The following is a 15,847-nucleotide window of genomic DNA, read 5'->3' as shown; positions in this document are numbered from 1 at the left end:
CATTTAAGAGAGGAAGATTCAAACAATTTGCAAAAAAAAAAAAAATTCAGACATAAGCAATAACAAAGCGGAGCAGGGCAGACGAGAAATGTCTTTGTCATGATTAAAGGGCCAATTCTCCAGCAGGACCCCTTCTGTCCCTCCTAACCCAGTGTAATAAAGGCAATTCCTCAGCTCTGTGGGCTCAGACCTCGAGGAGGGAGAGAGACGGCAAAGCACTGCGGCTCTAACCGAATCTGCCATCTCTGAGACATGCAAACGGCATGCCAACATCATCCGCGCACAGCGGCCCAGTGATCTGTAAAATTAAACTTTTCTCTCAATACGTCCTACTGCTTGCTTATACCTCACCAACTAACGTAGTCATAACAATAACAATAATCTTAGGCATAACTCATAAAAGCACCTCATGCCGCGAACATATCAGAGTAAAAAACGAAAAAAAAAAATAAATGAAGACGCCGCGTGGCCCGATGGCAAACAAGCCCCGGCGCTAATGCACGGAGCAGTTTCAGACGCAAGAACAGTCATAAACACACCAGAGAGTCTGTGTGTGCGTGTGTGTGTGTGTGTGTGTGTATGTTGGTGGGGTGGGTCAATGCCCAAGAATGGTAGATAAGGGGAGGGGAGATCCAAAGCCAGCAGGGCAGGCTTCAATTCCGTGCCTTACGACTGTGGCGGCTGACATGAACTTTATTGAAGTCAACCAGCTGAGACAAATAAAATAGGCCTGGAGGTCAGACAGTCCTCTGTAAGCTTTCGCTGCGGAAAGAGTCCAGTCCTCAAAGCATAAGAGAGACAAAACACACAACCCTGATGGATGGAGGTTCAAACACTTTAAGGGGGTTGGGGTACTGCGAGAGAATGACTACACATTCTTCAAATGGGGTCTTCTAAATATCTTTGTATTATGAAACACTCATTTTCATGCATAAAAATATCCGTCGTGACATGTGAGAAACTGCTCTTCTCTGTCCCCCTCGGAGAAACCATTCACAGTGCCACATGATGTGATCTTAACCCATTATTACAAGACACATTAGGAGAGCATGCTCTAGAAGTTTTTCAAGACTTGGAAAGTCATCCATCAATCAAATAAAGGGACAGTTTTGATTTGGTGCCTGCAAAATGTTTGGTTTGTTCATCGTTGCTACCACTATAGTAATGACAGTGATGACTCACCTGACGATGTCCATAGCCTGATAGATGATTTCTGATTGGTCCACACCAATGACCCTCTTGGCCCCTGACCTGGCAGCGAACATGGAGAGGATTCCCGTTCCGCAACCAACATCAAGCACCACCTACAGGCCAAGGGAGTCAGACGTGACCTTTAAACGCAAGACAGAGCAGGACAGAGCAGGACAGAGCAGGACTGAACGGACCCCTGATCTACCAGCTTGTCCTTGCCATTCTGGGCTGTGGACGTATAATAATGGCCCCAGAAGCGTTTATCTCGCTGACAGGGTCGCTTTGGCTCAATGAACTCAACCCTATTCAGTAGACTGGCTGGCCTGATGTCTCAGATAAGCCTCTCCACCCCCACCTCTCTCTCCCCCTCTCTCTCTCTCCCCCTCTCACTCTCATCACTTCAAAACTGTATCGCTCTACCAATCCCCCCCTCCCCCCCAACCCCCAGCACAGCTGCTTAAGGCAAGTAGAACCAGTGTCAGCACGTAACAAATGGGTCTGTATGAGCCACTGTGCACCGCACTGACAGCCCGCTTGCATGAGTGTGTGATTGTGTGTGTGTGTGTGTGTGTGTGTGTGTGTGTGTGTAAGTAGTGCTGTTATCAGTCCACTGCAGTGGGTTGGTTGCGCTGTGCGGGAAAAGGCTTGTGCTCATAATAAAGTGTAAGGGTTTTAAATCAGTTCTGTCATCGTGTCGTTATCCATACTCCTTCACATCTACCTCCCCTCCTCCTCCTCCCGGCATTAACCGCAGCACAACACAGATTACATCCATAACAGAGTTATCCCCAGCACGGGGCCTAAACCCAGACCAGAGCTAACCTCAGCACAAAGCACAGAGACTAAACCCGGGATAAGGGTCAGCAGGGCCACATTCTCACCTTGTCCTTGAAGACGTCCTGGTTAGAGTACATGAAGTCTCTGTAGCTCTCTGTGCGCACCTTGTCCTGGAAGCAGAGAACAAAGACATGAGCAAGAGGAGTGGTAAGTACAGTGATTATGCCATCGTTAATTTTTCCCATTACGAAGACGCAATGCACACATCAACATGTCACATGTACATGTACGTCACATGTACATGTATGAAAGCTTTTTTTGTGGTGGATCAAAGAAAGAATCACACTTACAAGCACGAAGCACCTAAGAGCACATTCAAAAGACATGAAACTGGTAAGCATTTTTTTTTTGAGGGGGTTGACACCAATGTTAAAACCAGACAGAAAATTTTAATGAAACTGACGCTAACACTAACTGCTTTGTCAGCAGAACCTCAAGCGGAAATGCCTAATTAACCTGTCAATCACAATATGTAGCATCTGTAATGATGCAAAAAAAAGGAATTCTGTTCAAAAGATGATATTCTCCCTTTCTATCAGAATAACATATATTATAGCAACGATGGAAAAGGGCACAATGAGGTATGTTCATTCCAACGCGTAAAAAGATTCAGAAACTTAGTATGTAACACAGTTGTTCCATTAATTCTCCTTTGTGTGTGAGAGCACGACTGAAACGACAATCCAGCTGAACATATAAGACCACAAGACAACTTTCAACACAAAGAACAGGTACTGAATACTGACAGTACCTTGAAGTTGAAGACAGAGTAACCTAGGACAATGGCAAATAAGTTTATCATTTGAAGACGAGGGGAGACAGGGAAATGGTTAAAAGGAATGCCGTTTGTGCTGACTGTGATGGTAAATGATATTATTTTTATAGTAGCCGGTAACAGGCTTCAGTGATACACTGCACCAACTGCTCTCCTCCCCCGCAGTGTGTGACGGAGTGTTAACTCTGACGCAAACTCCGTTAACGTAAAGAGAACTGGGCACCAATCACATTTCAGCTCTTTCAAGCATATACTGCAGTAAAAGAGCTGATCTGCTCCCAGCACTACTTTTATACGACTACGAGAGAGATGGTTCTTCACCCTGCAAAGTCAGTGATACACTTCTCAAAATTAAAGCAAAAACAAAAAGTCCATGATTTTATGATGGTGTGAGGGCTTGTGTGCTGTGAATCGCACACTTGGTGAGAATTCTCGCTTTTTACGAGGACTGTGAGGTGTTTGAAAGGGTGTGCTTGTTTTGAACGTCCCCCATACCCTGGCAATGACAGTGAGGTGGTGACAAGTGTTAGAACGAGCGCGCACACACACATATACGCACACATACGAACACACACACACACACCTTGAGCATCTCCTCATGGATGCTGTAGTGTCCATAAGAGCTGAAGTAGGCTTCATCTTCATCCTCTCTCAGTTCAGCTATGGCCCCTGCTGCCGGGGGCCCGCGGCTGGTGTCCGCATTCAACACCAGTCCCTGCGCCAGCACCCTGGAGTCCAAAATCACAGCACACTGTGTTCAGTTAAGAGACACATGCACGCGCAAACACACGCACAAAAACCCTTCACAAACTCCACCACTGCAATGGAATTTTACCCCCTCCTCAACTTCACCTCCCCTTCTCCATGTCTGCCTGTGCTTATGAACTCAATGCTGCCCCCTGCTGGTGATATCAGGTTATCATAATTCCAAAAGCATAATGTCTGTTTCTGCACCTCTGGTGATGTTTGAGAATTGATTACACAGAAAAGTTGTGTAATGTAATTAGGTGAACAGATCTGAGTGGACACTGCAGAAGTGTATAAATTTCTAGCTGTTAGACTGCATTATTTAGATGGATAGTTCTAGCAAAGGTTGTATGATTCAGTCCTAATAAATCCTATGATAATCTAACACCTACAATTAGCACCATAAGTGTCTATTCTGAGTGTGTTTAAATCTGTGTTAAAAAAAAAACGGTATAGCTTATTTCAGGATTTCAGCAACTCTTATTACATTAATCATTTCCAAATGTCATAAGTGTCACTCTGCCTTGTCGAGCATTTTCAAACTTCATTAGGGAAAGACTCGCGACACAAAATCAAAGGAAACCTTGCCTTCAGTCCCACTTTGCAGTCTATATTTAAACTATACTGAGCATTACAGAGAGTGTTTAAACTGGGTTAGGCTTCAGCTGACTCACCTGAGTTTGTGCATTATAGAGAGTGTTTAAACTGGGTTAGGCTTGAGCTGACTCACCTGAGTTTGTGCATTATAGAGAGCTGTGTCGGGGTAGTTACTCAAAAAAAAGTAATTAGTTACAAGTTACCAATTACTTCTTTAAATTGTAATGGGATTGCTTTACTCGATAGTCCTTTTGAAAAGCGAATATACTATTCATTACTTTACTTTTGAGTTACTCACTAGAACTACAAATTCCCCAATTTACCATATAAAAACACATAGACAAACATCACAGTTACTTTATTTTCGATGCAATAGCCTGGTGCAAAGTATGAACACTGTTAAAGGCATAACTTATCAGCCTTTAATTAGAAAACAGTGTAGCCAATACTAGTTGGAGGAGCCTACACAGTAAAAATGATGCATTGGATACAGTGGTTAACTACCGGTAGTTTCTGAGGTAGCTAGTAATACGTTATGGTATCATCATCAGCCGACAGCCGCATTATCTGTAACATTATCTGCGTTATTTTGTGATTAAAAGTAACATTAAGCTCTCCATATTATTGTCCTGATTGGCTACACCGTATTTTCAGGTTTTCTCAAATTAGCAGACCTTGTTAGCTAGCTAACTAACCAGTTGTCGGTCTTGTCCCATTCAACGGGAGCTATTGTTAAGGACCCAATCTCTCCTTATTGACAGTGGGTAGTCATATTAAGATACAGGTGAACAGGTGTGTGTCGCGTCATAGCTGCTTCTATAATCATGTATTTTAACATCGCTGGAACACTGTATTGTCCAATTAACACCCAGGACCAGAACTATCCGTTTTAGAAGTTAAATTTAAGTATTCAGCGCAAACAACATTCACTCTTTTGAAAAGGCGTGTGTAACGCAGGAAAGGACATTTTAATAATCCAGTGACTGTAATGTGATGACTGAAATTTAAACTGCAATGTTTTACTTCATTATGGAGGAAAGGAAAGTAACTACAGTAACACGTGACTGTGTAACTCGTTACCCCCAACACTGATAGAGAGTGTTTAAACTGGGTTAGGCTTGGGGAGACTCACCTGAGTTTATGCATTATAGAGAGTGTTTAAACTGGGTTAGGCTTGGGGAGACTCACCTGAGCTTGTGCAGGTCCTCCATGGCCCTAGCCAGGGCGTCCTCTGCCTGCTGGGCTCTTTCCTCAGCCTGCCGGGCCCTGTGGAGCAGGACTGCTGTCTGGTCACTGCAAGACGTGCCCATCTGTGTCACCTCTGCCCCACACAACTCCTCCACATCTACAAGAAAAGGACACCGATTTTTCAGGTTTCAGCAGATAACAAATACAGTCAGTAGTGGCTGGAGCTCAAGATGGCTTGATTTTAGCATCCGTAAGGGATTGTTACTTGATGAAGAGCACAACTATTGTGATAATCAATCAAAATTGCTAAGCAAGGACACCATAGCAGCTCAAGTCAGTGTGCTTTTCATTTTCACGGAATGCATAAATGACAATACACAGACATGTGCTGAGTGCTAATTTTAAAGTGTTAATTTTCCCATTGGCAACTGGCCGATTATTTTGAAATAAGAAGACTGATGAAATGGATTCCAAATGGAATACACCATGAAACTACAGTGATTCAAGCTGCACTGTGACATTTCTTTATTCATGAATTAGACCACACCTCCAAAGCCCACTTCATCCCTTTTCTCCAGCAGAAATAAAGAGATACCAGTAAGGACGGAGAGGTCCCCAAGCGACACTCTTAGCAAAGAAAAATTAATAAAATGAACAGCTGCACTGGAGACACGCAGCTGGAGAGGTGGATCTGAGTATGAATACTGAAGAAAAAGGAGTTTGGTTTATGCACCTATCTGCAGTAGAGGGTCATCTGGGAGAACCGGCCTCATGTACTCATCCTTGTCCCACGGCTGGGAGCTTTCTGAAAGTTGTGACAAACTCTGCCCTGTGCATTTCTGGAAAAAGATGTAAACAGTTTTAGTTTTGCCAATGCAGTAAAAAGATAGGAAGTATATGGGAGACCTGTTTTTCACCATTCAAGTAAGGTAAGAATTTGTTGTTTGTTACCAATCTAAAGAAAACGTGTGAGAATGATTACCGTACATGAACGTAACACAACAAACCAATGTTACTTACTACTGTTCGAATGTAGTTTATCATCTTTATGAATCCATAATCATCGAGTCCTATTGAGAGATAAAAAAAAAATTACTCCGAAATAAACAAAAGAAAGTCAGTTGAGTCTCACTGGGGTCTATGCATATAGTCCAGTGGGTAACATGTAATAATCAGTGCATTCCCATTCTCATACTCACTGTGTTTCCTTACTAGTTCGGGAATGTCTACACCATGCTCTGCTTTACAGTGCCCTAAAGTGTCGGAGACCGAGTTAAAGGACCTAGTAGAGATGCAAAGACATTCTTGGTACCTCATTGTTTATTTCAGTTTTGGGCAAATTCAACATGTGCAGTCTGACAATAACCAAGTAGAGTTTTCAGAGGCTGGAAGATTCACAGCTCCGCTTTCTGTTCGTAAAGAGATCATAATGCCGCTACTGTAGACATCGCTCACAGACTTTTTTGACTACCTGTCGCAGAAGAGACATGAGATCGCTAGAGATTCAGCGCACTCCTCCATACACTGCCACTGTTCCTCATCATCACTGTCCGAGAGCTCTGGTACATCATCGCCCGCCGCACCGCTGTAGTCTGTCGAAACACGGAAATGAATGTTCATGGATATCATAGCCAGCACTGTATTCCTTATAGCTGAAATCAGTAATGAATTAAAGATTTAATGATTTTATAGTAGATGTTCGGGTCATGTTAAATGTAAAAGTAGCTACACAGTCAACCGCACCGGTTATCATAGTCAATTCACTAAAATATAGATTCAGGATTTGAGAGTAACAATGCCGATGTTGTCCCAAATATTGTACTATATTGCAATTCAGTTACGAGTTTAACCACGCAGTTTCAGATGCTCTACATAATACATCAACTTATTTCACGTGTACCTATGTATTCCGCCATGCTGTCTCCTTGGTTATCAACTTGCTTCTTCCGGGTCACATTGGTTGAAAAAATTGAACATCATTATTTGTTACCGCCGCCGGAGGTCGCTATTTTACAGGACTATTTCACCTAAACGCCACTATTTACACCTGTACATTTTTAGGGCTTCCCAAAATAATTACGAGTCCACGGAACTCATAAATAATCCCTGAATTTTAAATGGTCTGGAATCGTTTTATTAATTCATTTGCTACCAAAGTATAGAATAAGTTTTGTATTCACAGAAAAGAATGAATCAGAGAGTGGAGTCAAACTAATTTACAGATTATAAATGTAACAAGTTTTAAATTGATATGATTATGCAGTATGATTTAGAATGATTCATTCAATAAATGGCTTACTGTTTGCACTAATTAGGATTTCAGTTCAGCAAACAAAGCATGTTAGATTCAGTCTTTTACTGAAATCATGACGTATGCTCAAAGAAAAACTGATGTGTAAAGGCTCTTGCAAATATGACAAATACAACACTTCAGGGGCAAGGTTTGCTTTAACACCAGACAATCAACCAACAGCTGTAACAGACAAAATTTCATCAGTTTATTGATATAATTTTAACTCTTTCCAAATGAAGCCCAGAATTGATACTGGGTAGCATTGTGTTGTCAAGAGGCTGGTTAAGCTTCCTCATCCTGAAGGAAACTGTGTTGTGTGCCATTGTTAGCTAAATTACCGGCTACCCATTCTAAGGGAGCTCTGGGTCGAGCTGGTGCTCGTGGTAAAGTGTCTGCTGGTGTAAAGCCCTTCTGGAGTGTTCTGAGTGCTCAGTGCAGGGGTCATTGGAGCAGTAGTGTCAGAGGGCTCTGTAGTAGTGGCGGGTAATCCAGAATCAGCAGAATCAACGGAGCTAGAGACAGGATTTATTGAACGAGGAGGTGGTATCAAATCAATGTTTGTAGTTGTATCTGTCAAGTTGTCAGACTTCTGAGTCAATTCCTTCTGAATTGTTCCATCTGCACCATTACCAGAATCATTACTTTTTAAGTTACTAGTTTGGAAAGGTTTAAATTTTCCTTGAATATTGTAATTTGAATCCAAAAACCGAGAGACAGGTTTGAAGCCTCTTGGGGAGAAATTTCTCTGATGGACTGATCTGTTTGCAGAAGAGCCATGTGACCACCCAACATACCTAAAGTCCTGACCACTAAAACCAGGTTTCTTTGGTACATGATAGTAGTTGCTTTGATTATATTTCTTTATATAAAACTTTGGTTGATTACGCTGCTTACTGGCACTGAAATTAACTCCAAAATAACCATCAGAGGGCGTTCTTCCACTTTCATGTTGCTGGTGGTAGGTAAATCTGGTAGGCTGATGACGACCAGGTGCACTTCCAGTGTGATACAATCCAAAATGTGTTCCACTAGGAGTGACCCGATTGTGAACAAACCTGTGAGGGTTGACGCTAGTAGAAATTTGATGAGAGCCAAAATGCTTCGAAGCAGATTTCACACCAGAAGGCAAGTGTCTGTCAAGGTAGACAGAGTCCACACTCTGTGTTGTAGCGGCTTTGCTTGGGTCAGAGTTCTTATATGAAAGCGGAACCTGGTCTCTTCCAGCCTCAATTTTGCCACTAATTTGGGTTCTGGTGGATGCCTGATTATCCTCTGCCATCTTGAAGTCATCTTGTCTCAACACACCAATTCCTGGACTAGTTTGAGCGTACTCACTGCTTTTGTATGCTCCAAGGTATCTTGTACTGAGATATGGTTTAACTTCACTTGGTCTTCGTCTGCTGAGGGCAGGATCCCTGTTCAATGTAGAATCACTGCTAGGGGCCTTTAAGGTGGAAGAAGACCTGACTGTGTGGCCAGGGTGTTTGAAAAACTTTGGCGCTGATTTGTTTTTTTCTTGATAAACAGTGCTCTTGACAGTGTAGCTAGGCACTCTCTGGTTTGCATCTGTATTTGAATATCTGGTGCCTGCAAGGATCGTTGAGCCATGTTGGTATCCTCTAGAGTTAGTGGCAGAGCCCACAAGGATATCTGTGGTACCAGAAGCTTGGCTTTGAAAATGACTGAATGAATTCTTTACGTCATTCTGAGTACCCTTCACAGCTGCAGACTGACTGAACTTAATATATTTACTGAACCCACCACTACCAGGAGCCACAGGAGAGTTATCAGGGTATTTTTTGTTCAGATGTAACCTACTGATAGTTGGTTCAGTTTGGCCAGGTTTTACTGCACTAGACATAAAGCCACTATGATAAGGACGAGGTGCACCGATTACATTGTGGTTTGAGTTCAGACTTTGCACAGAGTTAGGTACAGTAGATCTAAGAACCCCAGGAGATTGATGCTTGTTAAGGAAGCCTCCCCTCTGGTAAGTGTTAGTTTTTCCATAGTGATCTGTCTGATGTGTAACTCTTCCATGCTGAAGTGAGCCAACAGCATTTTGTTGAGAAACAGAGTCTACATCTGCAAACGAGTGAAAGGAGTTAGTCAAAATACACTATTGTGATTCTACTCGTGATACAGCATAAACAGAGGAAAAGAGTTACGTGTAAAGACTATAGTCAATATAGCCTACATGCTGATTCCATTGTCCTTATATTACCTTCTGTTTCACCAACACAATTTACATCAGCCACCAAAATGCAACAGAGCAAACACACCCTGAAAAAAAATCAACAACCTGTATTATTATTTTATAAAATCCATGAATTCAATCAGTTTGTATCAGGCTCCTGACATTTTACCTCAAAAGAGATCCAAACGTTATCATTGTTAGCAACGTTAGCAATGTCAGATGGGTACTCAGAAGCTCCACTAAAAATCATGGATCCCACTAATGCCCCAGCAACTAAATGAAGTGAGACAACTGCACTGACCCCTATTTATAACCTTTCCAAAACACACACATACGCATCACTCGTGCAGTAACAGACCAATGGGATTCAGTCATCAACAACAGCTGCTAACAACTTACAAGCTAATTGCATTTTAGAGTTGAAAGCCAGAGAGGAATGAGTGAGTGAACAAGACTACGTATCCTTATTTCCTAAAAATCTTCATCAACCACTGTTTGAATCAAGTATAGACTTTTGTGCAGCCAACTTATAAAAGAGTGTTATAGCTCGTGCATAATCATACAGATATCACTATTTATATCATATAAAGCATTGTTGGGTACCATTAGAAATTCAGTTTGTCAGCTCGCAAATTTCTAACTCACTAAATCACTGACCTGAATTGTTAATACGGACTCATTGCACAATGGTGTTCAAAGATCTTGAGTTTAATTCATTATGCTGTAATGTTAAGCTCTTAAAATGATCAAACTGTCACCAATGACTTGCACTCTCTGCTTCAGTCTAGCTTTCAGCCTTAAATAATTTTAGTGGACTTTCAGATGCAGTCACTTGAAAATACAGATTCAGTCGTGTCACATTTTGCAGATTGTTTTTTAATCAATATGGCAAAAAAAAAATGTTTGGAGCATTTTGCAAATGTCAAATGATAACCACTGCATTAATTTGTTAGAAATTATGCATAGAAGTACATTGGAGTTCAAATGAAACATGAATAGAGTTATGTTTATTTGTCCCTGATACAATGCACAGAAACACAAATTTATGGATAAATGTCCTAAAAGCTCTGATAATACAATACAATCTGTTCCCTCACTGAGGTAAGGCAGTGCTTTTTTGGCCAGAATAGAAAAAAAGGCTTAACATAAGGTATAAATGTTGTTAAAATGAAATATCCACAGAGTTCTGTGTTCCCTTCTTCATTGCCAAAACTGCTCTATAACTACACTAATACTATGTATAAAATATTTTTGAAAAAGGGATTTCTTTAAATAAGGTCATTCTGATTTGTAGTGGAAATATATTGCTTTTGTCCAATCAAAACTCTGTTTTAAAAAGACAAGTTCAACAAGCCCATTGTAAACACACAGTATTTTACAGTGGCAACACAACTGCAGAGTAATCTTGTTTTTAAATTGAATTATATCACATTAGCAAATATGCAATAGCAGATATCAAGTAAAAGTGCAGTGAGCATGTGTTGTTTATTTTCCCCCCATCTTCCCAAGGTTGTAGATGTCCTTGTTTTCTAATATCTCCACTTTCTTCTGTCCCTCAATGAGTGTGTTAGCCACCATAGCTCTGGCCACTGATTCGATAGGAATGGACATTGCTGTGGGAAACACTGAGGAAAGAGCACCCAGGAACTTCCTGGCCATCCACTCAGCTGGCCGCCTTTCCTGCCTGTCCACCAGGAGCACTCTGATGGACCAGTACAAAAAAAATACATTAGACAGACTGACATTTAAGATATTCTGAAGTTATGTTTGATGTTATCAGAGTAAATGGAATTCATTTTTCATTTCAGCATAAATAAGAGAGCAGTTTTACAGTTTCCATCAGTATTTTATTTCTGGAGGAGTATACTGTGTCATAGATATGGAGAAAAGGTGATTACTTACGCAGGCCGATAAATGGAAAATCGGTCAAAGCCCAGTTCCTCGATGTCTGCTTCTACCTGTCCCTGAAATTGTAAAACAAACAACATTTCTGTCCAGACTGTTTCACTATCAAGCCTCACATGATAGCTTCTATGACATGTATTAAGCTGTTTCTCACATTCAGTATGAATGAGCAAAATGAATAATATGAGTCACATGGGACAGCTGAACACAATATTATTGACTTTTGTGTATTTCATACCTTTACTTTGAGGTAGAGAAAACTGCTTGTTTTGTCTGCTCCATTAGAAGACTCCAGGTGAAAATGGGAACAGCCTCCTGCTTTTGCAAGTTCTGCTGACTTGAGTACATAGTCATGATCCACACGAATAAACCCTTCCTGTATCACAAAAGAAACCCTCTGACTGTTAGAGCAAGGAACTTACTGGCACAAAGCCAAAGTGGCAGATTACAGTACCTGTGGACACAGCTTTTCCAAACAGACACAAACATATAAAGTAGAGGTGGCTCAATTAGAATGCAAACCCTGCCGCAATTCGATTTTGCCACATGATCAGAGGCTGATTTCCACCTGTGAAACAGAATTATTCCACAAAGCAAGCACGGTTAGCCAAATTTGAGCCAAAAGTCAAAAGTATCAGGCACAAAAACAGTTAATGTAATTAAGGACTCAGTTACTGGTGAGGTAAAACAACAATAGCAGCAACAACAACTACAGCAGGGTTTTAGGATCATGCATGGATTGTGCATCACTAACAGACTATCAGGTTAATGTATACAACATCTTCTGAAAAGTTCAAAACTTACAGTTCCCGCTTTGGCTTTGGTTGTTCCTAAGCAGCAATATCCAACATCATGTCCCTGAAATGCTGCAGCGTAGTCATCCAGCTTTTCAAAATCTACTACCTCCTGAACCTAAACAAAGAGCCACAACAATATTTGATGGCAGGACGAACATGTTGCATGCGTGAGATTCAATGCTGTTTTAATAGCGCATCACTTTTAGACAACTTTAACAGTTACTAGGCGAGACCAACGATAATATTACCAAATTCTCGTATGCGTTGTCCTCGAAGGTCAACTGCCGTCGTCCTATGAGTGTAATTTTAGTGAACAGTTTGCGCTCAACTAGTTCACGTAGCAATACCTTCCCTGTCTCTCCAGAGGCACCAAGAATAAAACAGCTTTTATTTTTCCCTCTGAAACTTTCCTCCAAAACGGGTACATCCATCCTTTAAAATAAAGAGAGGGACATTAACATCAACGGCTGTTGTCGAAGCAGGGCTCAAATATTGCAAACATGTCATCATGACAATGCACTTTCTGAAGTTTTGATCATCGCGCACACATCTATCACGGAAATACTGCGCAACGCAGGTTGTTGCTGAAAGAAAGATCAGGCATTATACACATGAGTATATGTGTGATTGAAGCTTTAGATAAACCTTGCACTGTAAGTCAAGCGGTAGCTTGTGGTATCAGCTAGGCTAATACTGTTATATTTTTGCATACATGACGAATGCATAGCCTACTATCCTTTCAAACTATATCACATCGCCGACGTAGAGATATATTGTTGTGTGGATCCTGCAGGAACAACGGGCGATCGTACCCTGACAGCTTCTTACCTTGGAAATTCAGCTGAATCAGTGTTCTCCAGATAATAAAAAATAGCTGCGACTATAACGGTAAAAACTGCTAAGAAACTGAGAAGTTTTCCCCAGATGCTTTCTTCAAAACTCATATCCTTCAACTATGTGTCATTGCGCATGGATCCAAAACAGCATCAAAACGCTTCCTGTTAAACGAGATGGCATGCGCAGTGATGAGTAGTGATAGAAATTCCGGCTCTTTTAGTGATCCGGATCATTTGGCTCAGCGCAGCAATAAGAGTCGGCTCTTTCGGCTCCCAAGCGGAATACCATTATTTTACGTTGCATTTGGTATAAAACATTAATGTAAAAATATCAAACAGTATTACACATGTGTATTGAACGTTTTATTTATTTTGAACATTGAAATTAGCGTTTCGCTACAAATACTAAACACAGTGCATATTGTCCTTGCCTAAATGTATGTTACAATTCTAATCCTGCTGTGATCTCCATATCAAACAAAATAAAATTAATAAACTATCCAAAACACAAACCATTCCAAGCAAATCACACTCAAAACGTCTGTGTTATTAAAATGCATCCAAATGTTACTTCGTTTACGACTGTCACTCATCTTGTTTTCTGCTCTTCGCGCACTACTCTCGTCTCTATGCTCTGTGGACCGTCAGCCCCCCCACCGTGATTGGTATGATCCTTATCTGTCATCACACGTGATCGGTCGCACGCCTCGCACATCAACACAGCATTCAGTCAGTGCATCGAGTGCCCGTGGCCGAACAGTGTGGCACACAGATCATCCTATTATTCTGTCTTGTACTAATTAAAAAAAAGAGAGAAAGAAAAAAAAGAAATCGGGTCTCAGACGGGAGCCTGCTCCCATCGTTCACGTAAAGGAGCCGGCTCATAGAGCCAACTCGTTCGCGACCGACACATTACTAACGCACAACTGCACCGCATCAACTGGAAGATTTGTGAATCACGACCTACACTGATTTTATAGTGAAATTTCTGATGCAGTTTGTCGTGTCGGTTTTTGTAATCCATTTTAGACCTAATGTCACCTTTCTGTTGCAATGTCCCCTGCGTAGTCCACCCTGTCTCTTACAAACAATATGTATTGCATATTGCTATATACACTCGACGTTTCTCCGCTCATCTCCTACCGGGTAATTTACCAAAGGTTTTGAGTGCTATTAAAACGACCCTGGCGATTACATTCATATTTTTACACATGTTGACACGCCTTCAATAGACAGAGCGTATGTTCACATCGACATCAGCAGAGGGCAGTAAAGACTGAGATTGTTTGAGATTATCCCATATAGTGGGAGCTCGAGTTGACAAGCATTCCAAAACTTCTGCTCTGGCGAGGCCGTGGTATCCCATCACGCAAACTCTCGAAGATTGTAATACAGCACAGTGTTGATATGAATAAACTTTAGTTTTTGAGTGTGTACACATATCAGTCTCTCCCAGTGTCCTTGAACGGAGTGAGATCATCAACAAGCACGCGCATTCAAAACAAATATCAAATGATGAATCTCTCTGAAAATGTCATGCATTTCATATCCACAAAAGTTCATAATGACAGTCGGAGTTCTAAAATGACTTATTATGACACATTATGCCTCTAAATATGAGTGCTGGCTATGTTATAGCTGTAAATGAAAGAAAAAATCTCGAAAAAATATAATTATTTTATTTCTACCGACGTCGTTGCAGCTGACTGTGCTTCTGTTACGCTCGAATTATAAAAGAGTGTTGCTCCCTGTATGCTCTTGGGAAATGTTTGACATCTTTGTGGTGACATTTTTACTCATTTTCTTGTTTGTTTGTTTGTTGTGTGCACATTTCTGCAACGAACAAATGTTTGTTTTACTTGCGTCAAACTCATTTCATAAGCGCATTATTATAAGAAACTGAACCATATACTCCATCTTTTGGGTGTTAAAAGTGTAGAATTGTGTATATAACTGAAGTATTTCTCTTAAATGCAGAAACAGAATAATCACACCACTCCTTGTGTCACAAAAAAAAGAAAGAAAGAAACCATTTATAACCAGGATTAATTGTACATTTTTTCATCTGTTACTATCTGTTGAGAGAGTCTATGGTGTGTATCACAACTGTGCCACTGCTTGTTGCAACATTTGCCTCTTGAATAAATGGCACAGTGATGTGGTGAGCAAATGGAGAAAAATACATAGCAAATTTCTGGTCTGACTACTTAAGCAAACACTCATCTTTTTTGGACAGCATTATTAATCAAAGAGAGACATTCTCTGTCAGACTGTCATACTCTCTTCCATGAATTTCAACTGAAAACCACTTTGTGAAAAGCTGTTATTGTTATCGAACTCCATACACTAAACTACTACTAATAATAAAAAGATGCATCTTGAGATGAATCCACATATCCCTTGCTGTTAGAAACAAAAGACTTCGATCTACATGTCTGACTGACCAGAGACTACAGAAGGAAGCTTTGCAAATGCCAGAGGAGA

At 41.0% G+C, this 15,847-nt stretch overlaps 2 protein-coding genes across 2 annotated transcripts in view; both read right to left on the bottom strand.

Moving 5' to 3' along the window:
* The window catches only part of prmt3 (protein arginine methyltransferase 3), a 34,564-nt gene extending 27,308 nt beyond the window's left edge, over window positions 1–7,256 (bottom strand). The window contains exons 1-9 of the mRNA XM_030765844.1: window positions 7,236–7,256; window positions 6,807–6,927; window positions 6,535–6,617; window positions 6,356–6,405; window positions 6,069–6,174; window positions 5,336–5,492; window positions 3,387–3,531; window positions 2,073–2,138; window positions 1,183–1,304 (exon numbers count right to left, since the gene is read on the bottom strand). Of these exons, the coding sequence (XP_030621704.1) occupies window positions 1,183–1,304; window positions 2,073–2,138; window positions 3,387–3,531; window positions 5,336–5,492; window positions 6,069–6,174; window positions 6,356–6,405; window positions 6,535–6,617; window positions 6,807–6,927; window positions 7,236–7,251 (866 nt within the window). The 5' untranslated portion in view covers window positions 7,252–7,256. The remainder of the gene's footprint in view (window positions 1–1,182; window positions 1,305–2,072; window positions 2,139–3,386; window positions 3,532–5,335; window positions 5,493–6,068; window positions 6,175–6,355; window positions 6,406–6,534; window positions 6,618–6,806; window positions 6,928–7,235) is intronic.
* A 3,424-nt stretch (window positions 7,257–10,680) lies between these two features.
* htatip2 (HIV-1 Tat interactive protein 2) lies at window positions 10,681–13,490 on the bottom strand. The gene is made up of 6 exons (XM_030765987.1): window positions 13,356–13,490; window positions 12,776–12,959; window positions 12,535–12,642; window positions 11,969–12,106; window positions 11,728–11,789; window positions 10,681–11,527 (listed from the first exon to the last, which is right to left on the bottom strand). The coding sequence occupies exons 1-6, from the start codon at window positions 13,469–13,471 to the stop codon at window positions 11,311–11,313; spliced, it is 825 nt and encodes a 274-aa protein (XP_030621847.1). The 5' UTR covers window positions 13,472–13,490; the 3' UTR covers window positions 10,681–11,310.
* Between the last annotated feature and the right edge of the window lie 2,357 nt (window positions 13,491–15,847).

Source organism: Chanos chanos, chromosome 2 (assembly GCF_902362185.1).
Source record: "Chanos chanos chromosome 2, fChaCha1.1, whole genome shotgun sequence".
NCBI classification, from domain to species: Eukaryota; Metazoa; Chordata; class Actinopteri; order Gonorynchiformes; family Chanidae; genus Chanos; species Chanos chanos.
The sequence above is the reverse complement of the archived record's forward strand: the minus strand, read 5'-3'. Positions and strand labels throughout refer to the sequence as shown.

Bases quoted from the DNA above. Each gene is read 5' to 3' on its own strand.
- htatip2 (XM_030765987.1), bottom strand. From the start codon at position 13,471: ATGAGTTTTGAAGAAAGCATCTGGGGAAAACTTCTCAGTTTCTTAGCA. The intron at 12,643-12,775 runs GTAATATTATCG...CTCTTTGTTTAG, and splicing joins ACAACGCATACGAGAATTTG to GTTCAGGAGGTAGTAGATTT. The intron at 12,107-12,534 runs GTAAGTTTTGAA...TTTGTGATACAG, and splicing joins CCAAAGCCAAAGCGGGAACT to GAAGGGTTTATTCGTGTGGA.